Source organism: Lissotriton helveticus, chromosome 1_1 (genome assembly GCF_964261635.1).
Source record: "Lissotriton helveticus chromosome 1_1, aLisHel1.1, whole genome shotgun sequence".
Classification (NCBI taxonomy): Eukaryota; Metazoa; Chordata; class Amphibia; order Caudata; family Salamandridae; genus Lissotriton; species Lissotriton helveticus.
Genome location: NC_136057.1, coordinates 770,633,673 through 770,649,199, shown reverse-complemented (window position 1 = coordinate 770,649,199; position 15,527 = coordinate 770,633,673). Strand labels below are relative to the sequence as shown.

Here is a 15,527-nt window from a genome sequence, read left to right as displayed (position 1 = left end):
GCCGCCGTACCGCCGGGGGAAGCTTGACTTTTGGGCTAGGACTGTCAGACTGATTTGTCAATCTATTGCCGTTACGCCTACACGGACTCAGCGTTCTGCTTCTATATTTTATATTATTGATCTGCAAGTGCAATGCTGACCTTTATTGTTGCTACGAAAAATGTTTAAAATCTACCTTCATTGCTCCTTCGTCACGGTATCATGTTGAACTAAGCTGTGGTCTTTGATGCTCGCTTGGAGTTATGATATATTACTGTGTCGCCATATTGTCTGCGCAAGTGCCTTCACGTTTTTGTGGCCAGCCGGTTGGTTGTGGGCCCGTATATTGTCTTCTTAAATGCACAATAAAGGTTTTTGAAAAACAAACAAAAAAAAAAAAAAAAACAGCAAGACTAAAATCAGTAATCACTCATGGAATCACAGCTCATAATGGCAATAGAAATTGAGCAATAAAGTGCTACTCATTTGGCGGCCATGACCGTGTATAAATTCATATATATACAAGAATTTACAAGGATTTACAAGATTTGGAAATATATACATAATATACATTGATTATGATGCCACGATTGCTCTTGCTCTTATAATCCATGTCCAACCTAAATACTTGGCTACGGCGATGTTAAGCAGCAACCACGCTTCTGTGCAAATCAATCTTAAAGCCTCATCACATTATAATAGGGGCCAGCCATATTCGCCTTGGAACTATATAGGCGGGGCAGGCAAATAGCAAGTGAGCAAAAGACTCAGGGCTTTCATTGCAACTGGGGCAAAGAGTATCCATTGATGCCTCCCACCTTGCAGAAAACATTTTGACTTGAGGCGTGCCTACTTTTAGTTGAAACAGGAGCTTTCTATGTACTTGCTTTGTAATAGCATCCCAGTAAAGTTCTAATTTTTGGACTGGTTTAGCCATGAGGAATTGGGCCGTCAGTGTCAAAGGGTCACTATTCCTAAATATATTAGCATCCATCCATCCCCAGGCCATTTCCTTAATTTCCTCTCTGGACGGGAACCGAGCACTCTCAGGGTTCTCCCACAGGGCCACCAGACCAATATTTAACAAAAGCGATCTAACCTGCTGTAACCAAGAAATCTTTTTAAAACAATCACATCGTAACAGATCTTTCAAGCCCTCGGAGTAATGTACCAGCTCCGGAGTCGTCCATATTCTCCACCAATACAATATGGGGCGTAGTCTAGCACCATCCGCTAATGCCTTCCTTCCTAGATCATAAAGCAGGGGCCTTACCTGCGTGCTTTGCGGGAGGTTCACAATTTTTCTGAAGAAAGTATTCTCCGCTACAGCTAGTTTAGACAGATTATTAAAGCCCCAAAGTTCCGCCCCGTATAGGACTGCACTGACAACTTTCATATTATAGATAGTCAGAGGGGGAGTCACTGGCTTGGTAAAAGACGCATTAAATTCAGATAATATAGTACCTGCTAACTGGCGATGTTTTAGTGTGACCATGTCCAGATGCTTACCCCAATTCATGTTGTCCTAAATAATAAGGCCTAGGTATGTGAAATCTTTCACCTTCTCCAGGGGGCGCTTATTCAGTAGCATTACTCCTCCTGAGGATCTTTGTGGGTTGAATGTCATATATTTCGTTTTTGAGACATTTATCTCAAGACCCCTTGTGTGAAAAAATTCCTCAAAGCGTATTAGTGCTTGCTGTAAGCCACTCAGAGTTTTTGCTATTAGGAGGGTATCATTGGCGAACATAGGAATCGGAATTCTTATGCCCGCCAATTTCGGTGCATCCGTTGGGGTATCCTACAAGAATTTCGCAACACCATTTATAAAAATAGAGAACAAAGTTGGGGCCATAACGCAGCCTTGTCTCACCCCCCTGCCCATTCTAAATGCGGGAGTGACCTGGTCCTGGCTTCCCCACCTAATCTTCGCATAGGTGTCCTCATGGAGTCTAGCAACAAGAGATAGTAAATCATGGGGCATTTTTAGATCAGACAGGACTCTCCACAATCTACTTCGAGAAACGAGGTCAAATGCTGCCCTTAGATCTACAAAGGCACCAAACAGACTACATTTTTCCAGGACCACCGTTTTCCAGTAGAGAAGAGCGAAGCGAAATGTCTGATTAATAGTGCTTATGCCCGCACGAAAGCCTGCTTGAAGGTTAGATAAGATGTCCTGCTCGATAAGCCAATCCTGGATTTTATCCAATACAAGACGATCCATAATTTTTTGAGTTGAGTCGATTAGACTTATTGGTCTGTAGTTCTCTGGATTGGATTTATCCCCCTTTTTGAATATTGGGATAATCACAGCGCCTTTCCAGGACTCAGGGATCGGCGCACCTTTGGAAATTTCGTTCATTAAAAGTAAAATGTAGCGACTCCATGTGGTTCTATCATGGAGAAAATTATCAGCTGAGATGCCATCAGGGCCTGGAGCTTTGCCTCCCTGCAGGGTGTCCAATGCAGTTTCAACATACACTTTACTAAAGGCCGAACCATCATAGTAGACACAATGTAAATGTATTTCGATTTATATAGCGCACGTTTTACTCAGGGGTCTCAAGGCGCTTGCTTAGGGAACCCGTCCTGGTATTCCCCTGTGAGAGATACCCCAGCAGGGTATTCACAAGGTGAAAGCCAGGCATCCCGCCGCGAGGGGCCGTAGTGGAGATTAAGCAAGCTATTGCCCAGAGTCGCAGAGTGTGACCCCGTAAATCGAGTAGGCACCGGAGCGAGAATTGTCGAGGCTGTGGAATTTTTGAGCCCGAGACCCGCCGAGACGGGGAATCGAACCCTGGTCCACGGCTGATCTCAGCTTCCGGGTCTGCCGCCTCTAACCACTGAGCCACACTTCTCCACAAGGGAGATAAAATTGTTCCTCCTCATCATTACTGCACTCATATTGTAATTGAAAGTGCTTTACCCATCGGTCATGGCTTACATAGTGGATTGGTTCTTCATGGGTCCCGCCTCTGCCCCATTTTACTACATCCCAAATAGCTTCTGGTTTTTATTTTCACAGGCTCCTTTAAGTTCCTGCTACCTCTTATCATCCCAGGATTTCTTTGCCATATCCTGGGCTTTCTTATATTTCTGCCTAGCATACCGAACCATAGGCATGTCGCCACACTTTATCCATTTCCCCAGAGAGCTACGGGCCTCCTTAAAATCCTTGTTAAACCAGACACTTCACTTCTTAAGGTTGGTACCCTTATTTTTAAAATTCTTAAAAAAGTAGGTGCGAAGCTGTCTAAAAAACTCTGCATGAAATCCAAAACCCTCCTCAGACGAGGCCCTATTAAGCAAAAGTTTCTCCAAGTCTGAGGTTACATTAGTTGAATCTACTGCCAACATTGCTAAGAATTCAGGATTAACTAGCAAATTTGCACATTTCAAATCCCTCATATTATTTGATGGAATTAAATGTAGGGTTATTAGATCATCTTCAGGGTGGGATATAGCTTTGTCTGCTCTAATTTCGAAAAGCACAGCTAATGGGTTGTGATCACTTTCAATACGGTCAACAACACACATGGCCCTTAGTTTGTGCCATAACTCACAATTAATGAAAACATAATCAATATGGCTTTGACTAGAGCCATTATTGAAAGTGGGTGCACCGTCTCTATCTGACTGGGTTCTGCCGTTTGTGGCCCTCAGGCCTTTCTCCATACAGAGATAGTTCATCTGAATTACGGTTTCAGTCCATTTTTTTACTGGGGTTAGATCTAATTTCGTGATACTCCACAACTCATCTTCAGCATCATAAAAATTTGAGTTACCGTTCAAAAGAGGTTCAAAAGTCAGGGTAAAATCACCTGCTAATATTACATCTATGCCCTTGGAATGCTGGTCAAGCAATGAATCTAGGGCTACCAACACATCCGACTTCTTTCCCTTGGTACCCCTCGCATGGATGTTATACACATTAAGCGTTTTGCCCTCGCCCCAGGAAAATATAACTGCTAGTGTGTCCTTATTGTGAAACTCTAAAACCTGCACCACAAAACCAATATCTTGGCGGACTCAGACTGATAGACCTCCCGATGGTCGACCTTTTCCACCTGCAATTGCAGATACATAAACATTCAGATAGCCTATCGACAAAATCGGTTCCATTGCCCAGGTTTCCTGAAACAGACACACATCATACTCAGAGACGAAGGACTGCCATTCAGGGGAGCTAGTCTTAGAACCCAAACCAGCTATATTCCATGACAGCATAGACAGGGAGGTCATTAGTGTCCTCCCTGTGGGCAATACAGGCGTGGTATTTAAGAGACCAATAGGTATACCGCTAGCTCCCTCATCCGCCGTTATACTAACTTCATGGACAGTAGGGCTCAAAGACTTATCAAAATCTATTAGCCCAGAAACTTCCATCGAATGCGATAGACTATTAATTACCGGCATGGTGCTCAAATTAAGTGCCTCCTCTCTAGACTGACAGGAGATGGTACAACCGAATATGCCAGGTTGTATAGCTTTCTGTGGTTCTATATGCAGTCAGTCATTCGAATCAAGGTTTGAAGTACCTACTAGAGAAGGAACACCTAACCCCACAGGGGAGCCAGAGACAGAAGAGGAATGTCTAAATTGTATTTTGGAATTGTCTGGGGAAGATGTACGAAACTCTAGAGCCAACAGATTCTCAACCAGGTCATAGTCCTTCAGTGTTAATACAATAGAGTCAAGGGAATTCCCTGGAAAGGAGAGTCTTCGTGCTCTGAGTATGTCTTACCTAATAACAGAACAACATCCCCATACATGTCAAATCCAATGGATTGCCTTATTTGTGAGGGAGTCCCCACTTTCTCTTATCTTCCCGCTACCACATTTGGGGACATTAACCATAAAGATCCGTGGGGGATGGTGTAACTCTCGTTCAGGGAATGCACTTTGATCATAGTACCCATGTATATTTGTCGGAAACCCTGCACCCGCACCCGCTGTTATATGTCTAATTTGGTTCTGTAAAATGCCTGGTTTTTAGGTAGATGGATTAGTGGTATCGCCCAGTGGTATAGGTTCTTCATACTGCCATTCTACATATGAATGTTAAGTGTGCTAAAACATCCAGTAATGCAATAAGTGTAAAAGACCTAGCAATAACCTGTTGCTAAATGAAAATCTACTGAAGAACTCAACTACTGCTACAGTAATCTTGGCAATGCTCGCATCAACCAAAAATATAAAATCAGGAAGCCGCACTGCCTAAATTTCAGGAAATATACATGATTCACCATACTAGACTCAACCTTTGTCACAGTTTGAGCAGATGTGTGGGGTTGTGGCTTCATCAGATAAAGACCACGTGGCTATTGAAAAGGGCTTAAAATAATTGAATAAATCACAAAGAACAATATTGAATGTAGGATCACATAAGTGTTGAAACAATTAATAAGTCAGCCTCCTTTTCTGAATGAAATATAGAGAAAAGATAAAGTAAGATCACATGAAAAAGCGAACGCAACTTAGATGCAAAATAGGCTTTTATGCACACAAATGTAGGTCTAGAAGGGCCAAACATATGGCCGATTTTCGGGTTATACGCATAAGATAAATTTACATTCAATAAATGTAAAAAGCAGTTAGTTACTTAGCGAGTGTTCATTCTGATATAGCACTGATTATATTTATAAATACTTTATTTCTTTGTTTTTAATGCTGCTTCATTTCTAATGCTGCTGTTATTTTTCACTACGTTCCAAAATGTGCAGACATGCAAATATTCACTTCATCTCGCCTGCTTTGTGTGACTTCACATTCAAGCCGTCCTACAAACTTGTATGTGGATTGAATACCATGATTGCATGTTTTTCTTCTAATGATTAATATACACCCATCACCTGATTTTACGAGAACAACCTAGTAGACAACTACCTGAATCCATAACCTATTGTAGTTGAGTAGAACTTGTTAGTTTACTTGCAGGGTGACTGTGATGTGAGAAGTCCTCTTTCTTTATTTACATTCTGACACAAATGAAGTTTGCTGCATAACAGTGTGGGGCCTAAAAAGCTTGAGAAGTTGGACCACTAACTACCCTTGCCTTACATTTGGCCTATCACATTCCTCTTGCAATACTCATTTTGCATGTATTTCCAAAGCTAATATTAACTCTTTGTAAGTGCGGCATTCATTTGAATGTTGGACACTCCAATAAAAACAATGAAGTGGATCAAGGCCAGTAATGGCTGGCATAGAACATCTACTGAAAGTTTTCAATGCTTGTGTTTCTGTTTCTCCTTGTTTATTTCAGAACATTCTACTCTCAGTGAGGGTAAAATTCTATAAGGGATTAAGTACCCCCTGCCGTACATTATAAGGATATTGCATAGTCACTGAGAAGTTCCATAACCATATGGAGAAACAAGGCTGAAAGCTGAGTTAGTTTATGAATTATGGAACTCTGAGGTGACTTACAATATCCTTATCATGTACATACGGAGGTACTTTATCACATCAAATACATGTTCACACATCACCTGTTCCACAAACCACTTGAAACCTTAGTGCATAGCTCTTTCATATGAAAAAGTGAGCATGTTTGCAAACATGAAGAATAACAATAAAACCTCTAGTGCAAAATTAAACGCAACAAAAACCTGTTAGATATTTGTTGCAAACAGATATTAGAAACAGCTCAACATGTCAGTTCCCCCCCAAAAAAGCTTAACTCTATATGTAGCATTTTTATTGCTTACCGTGATAGTATATATATAGTTACACAGTGATTTGTAACTTACTCTGCATACATGAGGTATTATACACATTTATTGATTCCTTTTGTAAAGGCTCGCTTCATTCACAGGGTACCCAATGCAATCTAATATATAGTGATTGGTTAACCTCCCATGTTTTTTAATGACTATCTATTTGCAACCATTGCATTAAATATATTGCTAAATGAACGTATACACTGGTCATATAAATGTATTCTTTTTGTTCCCACAGCTAGTACTAATTGTGATTGGAGCTATTACTGTAGTTTCACTTTTGGAGCCCTATATTCTCCTAGCAACAATACCCGTGATCATAGCCTTCATTTTACTGAGAGCCTACTTTCTCCACACATCCCAGCAACTGAAACAACTGGAATCTGAAGGTATGAACAATCATCATTTATACCTAAAGCAATCTGTAAGTGGTGATATGTGAAAAACAAATAAAAAATGCCATCAGTCGGCCTCAATGGTAGTGGTAATCACAGCTGGACAATGATATAGATTTAAATACTGTGATGAGCAGGAAATATGCTTAATATCAGAATAAATACTGTACAATCCTTCAAAAAGGTACAAACACAGTAAATAACCAGTCATATTCAATGTATTCTGCTTACACCACTGAAGCTTCAATAATATATGAAGGTCAAAAGTATAAATATTGTGATACCAAAATATCATGTCAAAAATATTGATCACAAAAATATTGTTTTCCTATACATATAAAGATAAGTACAAAGATATTGCAAAAAAATGTTTTACACTAATATTAAAAAATACATACAAAAATATTGTTTATAAAAATATATATATAGATATATATAAATAAGTAAATCTTGAATATTTTAACATATAACATTAATATAATGTAAAACTAATATGCTTAAATAATATTTTAAAATATATATAAATATGTCCTAATTGAAACCAACACATATATGTATGTGTGTATGTTTATATACACATATATAATGTAAAACTATTATAAAAGATATTAATATTAATTTATATTATATAATTTTCGAATTGATTTCTAATTTATCAATATAACAAGTATATATATAATTACATACACATAAAATAAATATAACAAATAAACTGCATGAAAATGTATATATTTCCAATTTAATTATACATAAAAAGTAAGCAATAGATAAAAATACATTTTACTAAAGTTATCTTAAAAATTACATCCATTTATATGTATAAAAATATAAAATCAAAAACACAAACACATAAAAACAATAGATATTTAAACAATTTTAACAAAACTATTAAACTCTATGGATAATACATATAGTATTCCCACTCCAGTTTGTGCAATAGTAGAGAAAGCGTTGGACTCAGAAGGGGTAATAGTTAACATTCCTACTCCAGTCTGTGCAACAGGAGGAAAAGTGTTGGACTCAGGAGGGGTAAAGGTTACTACTGCCACTACAGTCTGTGCAACAGTACGGAATGCATTGGACTCAGGAGGGGTAAAATGTACTATTCCCACTCCAATTTGTGCAACAGTAAGGAAAGCATTGGACTTAGGGAGGGTAAAATGTACTATTCCCACTCCAGTCAGTGCAACAGTAGGGAAAGTGTTGGACTCGGGAGGGATAAACGTTACGGTTCCCACTACAGCCGGTGCAACGGTAGGGAAAGCGTTTGACTCAGGAGGGATGCAATTTACTATTTCAACTCCAATCAGTGCAACAGTTGGGAAAGTGTTGGACTCAAGAGGACTAAAAGTTACAATTCCCACTAAAGCTGGTGCAACAGTAGAGAAAGCATTTGACTGACGAGGTGTAAAATTTTGCTATTCCCACTCCAGTCTGGGCAACAATAGGGAAAAGGTTGGACTCAGGAGGGGTAAAATGTACTATTCCCACTCCAGTCTGTGCACCAGTTGGAAAAACATTGGACTCAGGAGGGCTAACATATATTGGTCTCACTCCATTATGCACAACAGTAGGAAAGTGTTGGACTCAGGAGGGATAACAGTTTCTATTCTTACTCCAGTTAGTGCAACAGTAGGGAAAGCATTGGACTAAGGAGGGGTAAAATGTAATACTCTCACTCCAGTCTGTGCAACATTAGGGAAAGCGTTGGACTCAAGAGGGGGAACTTTTACTGTTGCCACTCCAGTCTGTGCAACAGTAGGGAAAGCGTTGGACTCAGGAGGGGTAACATGTACTACTCCCACTCCAGTCTGTGCAATAGTAGAGAGGGACAGTAGTTCACTTCAAACAAATAACATAGTTTAACAACTCTGTTAAATAAAAAATAATCTAAGTATTTAAAATAAAAAATTATGGGCCTCATTACGATGCTGGTCAGTTAGACCACTGACACACATGCAGCTGATCTGATCGCCATAGTTGAATTTGACCACAGGGCTGGCGGTTGTGATGTCGTCACCACATGCTGCCTCCTTGCAGCACGACCTGCATGTCTGTGCACCATGTGCCATGCACCATGTCGTGCTTGGCACACAGTCCACAGAGGTAAGTGGAGGACTACATGTGCCTTCAGGGATACTTTACATTGGCCTGTGATGGCCAGGGGACCCGTTTGGAGTTCCTCGATCCCGTGTTTCTGCCATGAAAAGGCTGTTGGAAAAGGATACAGGATACCGAAGGCAGTGCTTGCTTCAGTTATGCCGCCATTCTGCTATGCTCCTCTGACTGCTGCACCATCAGGATCTATGATCTTGGCGGAGGTGGTAGTGCTGCATCCAACAGCTGTGGATATGACTGCCTGTATCGTGATATGGCGGTCGGACCAAAGGGCTGTCGGTGGTCAAACTGCCCCATGAAGAGCTGTCAGCAGTCGGACCAGCAGCACAATGAGACCCTATGTGTCAACATTTTCACAAAACATAAATTTAAAAAATACATAATTATAACAATTTTTAATACTTACATCAATTAAAATACATAATATTGATTTAATTGAAATACGCTATATTCTGACAATCAGAACAGCAAACAAAAAAAAATAAAAAAAATAAAATGTTTAATAAATGAAAAAATAATTTTAAAACTAAACAATGCACACCTAAAATATAACTTAACAAATACAATTGATTACTTAATTATCAATTCAATAATTAGGCAAACATTAAAAATTAATTATCAGTAAATTATTTCTTAACTCCCCACCCTGTACCCAAACAACCCAACAACCTGCACCTAAAATATATCTTACAATATCCCGATTCTGGGCAAATCACTTAATCTCCCCGTGCCTAAAAAAATTGAAAGTGTGTCCTCATGTAACGTAACTGGTGCTATGTAAAGCGCTCTGATAACTGATTCGGTTCGGTTCTAGTTCGCGCTATATAAAACTCTGCAAAAAAAAAAAATATATAATATATAATAATAATTAAGCAATTTACATAAGTAATTATCAATTCAACAATTAATAATAAATAATCATTATTTAATTATGATTAATTACCTGCTCACCCTTTACCCATACAAACCCAACAACCTACAACTTACAACCTACATACCTTTAAAAAGTCTTCTTTTCAAAATGTACATAACTAGTTATCAATTAAAAGAGTTCATATCAATTATTTATAATGTATTAACTTCCCACCTGTTACCCCCGCAAACCCCACAACCTACACCTAAAATATATCTTACAAAAAATATTTACACAATTTACATATTTAATTCTCAATTAAATAATTAAAATGTATTGTTTATTCATTATAATTAATTTACTTCACACACTGTACCCCTACAAGCCCCACAACCCTCTATGATGATAAAAATTACAATTAACAATTACATTAAATTTAAAAACAACAACAAATTTACAAACTATATTTAAAAATATTTACAATAATTATACAACTTCTAACATATAGAATTTAAATATATACTAAAATACATATCCATAGTTAAAAAACAATATTAGTTACAATATTTTCGTAAACAATATTAACAACATAGATATTTTTGACATCGATATTACTTACCTTAGAAAATTGATAATCTTGTCAACGATATTCCTAGCTCATGATATTTGTCTATCACCATATTAAAAACTCGATATTTGAGTGCCTGGATAATTTCAACTCAATATTTTGTCCAAATACCATCATATATATGTTATTTATATAGCATGAGCGTAGCAGGAGCCTAGAAACAATTAAACATGATGGGGTTTTACAGTAACTGGTGCAAAAGAAGGAGGACAGAGAAGAGAGATCAGGAATACAGCATCAGTGGCAGTGGCTTACAGTGGAATGAGAAGCATGCTGGGTAAGGATTAGGTCAGTGAGCAGAGTGACAGGTCTTTAAGTGGTATACGAAGAGGTGCGAGTAGAAACTCTTCAGGGGTGGTTCAGACTCTGAGTGGATACCATGTGACAAGTTGTAACATATGGGTTTGCAACTCCTTGTGGAAGTGGAGAAGGGATGGTGCTTGGTGAATGTGGACTGGGTTGACTTTTGGAGCATAGTAGTTCATGGAATGGGAATGTCTTTGTCATAGTAAATGGGTGTGCCCCCTTCCCTGAATGTCCGACTGCATGTGAAACTGGTACCCTAACCTTTCTTTGGTACTGGTATCTCATTAATCTAGTGTGTGCACAGAGGCCAATACCTCTTGTGTCACCTGGAGAGGTGCACCAAGTGAGCCCTTCTTGTGGGTACTGAACTTCTGACATGTACTGCTAATCTTCACTACTATGACTCATACTCTTCCTCGCTACAGTACTGAATTAATGGAGACTCCAATGCTCGTGCACAGTATTCTTGTGAACTGTCTTCTTGTGAGCAACTAGTCACCAACATTTGGAATAATGGCAAGACTGTCTGTGTGCTACACACGAGTTATCATCCACCGGGTGATAATCTGCTCTTCATAGATCAAATCATGGATGCCATTAGCTCGTGTTTAGACCAACTATACCATATCTTCCTCGAAGACTTTAACCTCAGTTGGAATGACACTAAGGCTATCCTCTCTGATCTCAACTTCTCACAGGTCTGTAAGGGACCTACCCACAACAAAGGCGCCACCCACGACCTTATCATTGCTAAAGACAATATCATACAACTAGGTGACATTCTACCACGTGACTGGTTGGATCATCATCAAATTTCCTTCCACATCCTGGAAAAGATCATGTGCAGACAGGGAAAACCGCTTAAAGCTAAGCAACTGACTCACAACCTGAGAAACATCAAGATCAATGCTCTAACTTCCATCACCAAGAATAGGCTTCAGCTTCCCCCTAACATGATCAACCTTGACGATCTTTCTCATCACTACATTACCATTGTGGCTAATATTGTTGACACTATTGCGATGAAGCAACGCAAAAGGATTCCAGACAAACAATCTAAAGCTTGGTTTAATGGTGCCCTAAATGATGATCGTCGTAAACTTAGTCTCGCAGAGAGGCTCTGGAGAAATATGCCTTCCACCACAAACCTTTCTCAGCTAAGGAAGATGAGAAGTACCTACAACAAACACATCTGCAGTGCTAAAACTGACCATTTCAGGGCTCAGCTGGACGGTGCTAAAAATAGACCCAAGAAGCTCTTTGAAATCATCAAACAGCAAGTGAACCACTCTTCCAACCCTACCTCGACTCCCACGACTTCGCTTCCTAGTTGGGAGGACTTCTCAGTGCACTTCTCTGAAAAAGCTAGAAAAATTGTACTGGAGCTGCAACCTGGCTTCCCATTTTTTTGCCCCTGAACTACACCGCATCATCAACGGATCTTGCGTAACCCTCTGCAGTGTATTTACACATTGGTTGCTCCCTCAAAAATGACGCTTCTTGGAATTCCTTTCACCTTCCAGAGTTCATTGAGCTGCTCCATGATATGGCATTCCTAAAACCTTCCAATCATTTCACCAATTCACGTCCTGCAGTTTTTTAAAGATCTCAATGCGGCCATTCTGCCTCTTTGGTCCTGGATTATTCATGAATCTCCCTGCAGGGGAGGATCCCTGATTGTCTCAAAATTGGGCAAGCCACTCCCATCCCTAAGGAGCCCAACATTGAGTTATTTGTTCCTAACAACTTCTGGCCTATCACCAGCATCACGACTCTAGCAGCTAAATTGCTCGAGAAATGCGCCCACAAGCAGCTTTGCAATTATATAGAGACATTTCAACTCCTTGACCTCTACCAGTCAGGTTTCAGAGCAGGGCACAGTACTGAAATACACACAAATCTAAATATATCCCTCACAGACCATCTTATTTTAGTCATTGGACATAGTTCCTATATATTCAATAATACATAAAAAAATGCAACACTAACACATCTGATCATCTCATATGTTATTTTATTTTATCAAAATCTTCATCATTTTCTTTTGATCTCATTTTTCATAATTTTATATTTTTACCCAGAAAAGTGTTTTTAAAAATTATATAAAACAGTACAATAGTATGTGTTTACTGGATTTCTCAGCTCACAAATACATTTCTTTTATAGCAGTGATTATTTATAATTCAGAAAACAATAACCTAAGTAAAAATACATAATACAGAACAATTTCAGAAAGAATTATGTCACCCTGGTTAGCAATAAATACATGCAATCATACTGCAATCATACCAAATCATACAAGCTCACAACAACTCCACTCATCCAATATCTGTACACAGTTGAGTACTGTCAGGCAGAAGAACACTGCTGCCAGTTTCCGAGTCTAGTGCTGAGTCTCATATTCAATTTGGAGTACCCCTGTCAGGATTGGAGTGCCTTAAGGATCCGCCCTCTCACCTACTCTCTTTAACCTTTTTATGGAACCACTTACTGTCATTGTGAACCATTCTAACATGCATTACCACATGTACGCGGATGACACACAACTGTACTTGAAGATCTCCTCTCCAGGTGACATAAAAGCCTTAAATGATGCTCTCTCACAAACTCAGCAATGGTTAGCCCAGAACCATCTTGTGTTAAATACTCTCAAAACTGAATTCCTTCTGATTGCCCCGCACAACCACCCTACACTGGCTTAAACAACTCACAGCTCTTAACTGCACCCCTCATGTGGTGGACTCCGCTAAATCATTAGGCATTACCTTGGACAAATACCTAAATATGCAAGCTCACATCAGTGCTACAATTAGGGGAGCCAACTTTCAACTTAACACCCATAAGAAAATCAAGCCTTTCCTTCCGCCTGAAGACATCTGGCCTGCAGAACAATCCCTGGTTATCTTGCGACTGGAATATGGTTTAGTGACCCTTGCTGTGCTTTCTAAAGTGACGTTGGCCCCACTCAGAGCCACTCTGAACGCATCGGCCAGGCTCAACACAGGCACTGAAAAACACAATCCCATTACCCCTGACCTTTATGCAACTAAATTGGCTGTCTATTCAAGCTAGGCTATGTTTTAAGATAGCCTGCCTAATGCATAAAGCCTTACATTACAACACTCTGGCTTATTTGGTGAACAAGCTTGTACTTTCTGGCTCTTGTCGGAACTTAAGAGGTACGTCCTCCCTCCTTTTGAAACCTCCCAAATTCAAAAATAAAAGAACTTATAATCGTGCCTTCCCCGGTCTTGCTCCTAGAATTTGGAACGCTGCTCCTCCCGAGATCAAAGCCAATCCTTTTCTTGCATCTTTCAAGAAACATGCCAAATGGATATTCCTGAATGAACATTAACAGCATCAACCTGTACTCCTTCTCAAGCTCCCCTGTTTACAGATTTAGTACTTATTTTCTATGGTGTTGAGATTCATTTTATGGTTGTCTGTTAAATTGTTATCTCGCTCGAGGGCCCGTCTGAAACTGTACTAACTGGGCCGACTACCCTGCCCCAGACCATGATTGTTTTCCCCCTTTTGTTTGATACTGTGTTGACTTATTTACGTCATTTGTTACACTGTGCCGGTTTTATACATGCTTTTGCCACTTTGTACAGCGCTTTAATACCTGCATGGGTCATGTTCGGGCTTTAGAAAACTTTTCAAATAAATAAATAAATACAATTCACTCATACAAGTTAAAACAAAAACACACATACCTCATCCAATATGGCCCTACAAGAAGTAATCAGCTTCAGACGCATATAGACAAGGCTGACGTGTGCTTCCTGAACTATTCAGCAATAAAGTGTATTAATATTTTTCTCCCGTCTTCTCTCAGGGATGGAAGAGAGGGAATGCAGAACTGTGGTTAGGAAGACTTTGACTCGCAGTAATGAAGATCACCAGTAAGCAACCCACGGCCTGATTACGACTTTGGTGGTGTGGCAGCAGGCTGCCACTCCTGGTCCTCACTGCCACACGGCCAAAGCCATATTCTCCTGGTCTGGCAGGCAGGCAGTCTTAGAAAGGCAGCGCAATGGGAACACCAAAGCAAATTCCTGCACTGCATGGACTGTTAAATCCATTCTGTACAAGAACTGGGGGTGCATGCAGATAGGGGAGTAAGCCATGTGCCCCCCTGCATACATCCCATGGCCCTGAGGCACCAGGAGGCCTTCTTGGGCCCCATTAGTTGCCTCTCTCCACAATTTTCATGGCCAGCTCACCGCCATGAAAACGGTGGTGGTGAGGAAACGTGTAATGTGCTTTACGGTGCCACAGCAGCACCGCCTGCATATTATGGACCTCAAACAACCGAGCCACTACAGAGGGATCACCGATTCCCGGGATTTGCAGCAGTTGAATGGCGGTCCAACTGCCAAACTCAGAATACATTGGTCAGACCATCGCTGTGCCACACCAAGGGGTCCATTAGGATGGCGGACGGATTGCCACCGCCATGCAGGCGGTGGCAATCCATCGGCCATTCTTGCCCGTCTGCCACCTTTCTTCCCCCCGCCATA

General features: G+C 40.1%; 1 protein-coding gene across 1 annotated transcript in view; it reads left to right on the top strand.

Moving 5' to 3' along the window:
- Positions 1–15,527, top strand: part of CFTR (CF transmembrane conductance regulator) — a 1,176,514-nt gene that overhangs the window by 959,057 nt on the left and 201,930 nt on the right. Inside the window, exon 19 of the mRNA XM_078674337.1 lies at positions 6,943–7,093. Within this exon, the coding sequence (XP_078530463.1) occupies positions 6,943–7,093 (151 nt within the window). The remainder of the gene's footprint in view (positions 1–6,942; positions 7,094–15,527) is intronic.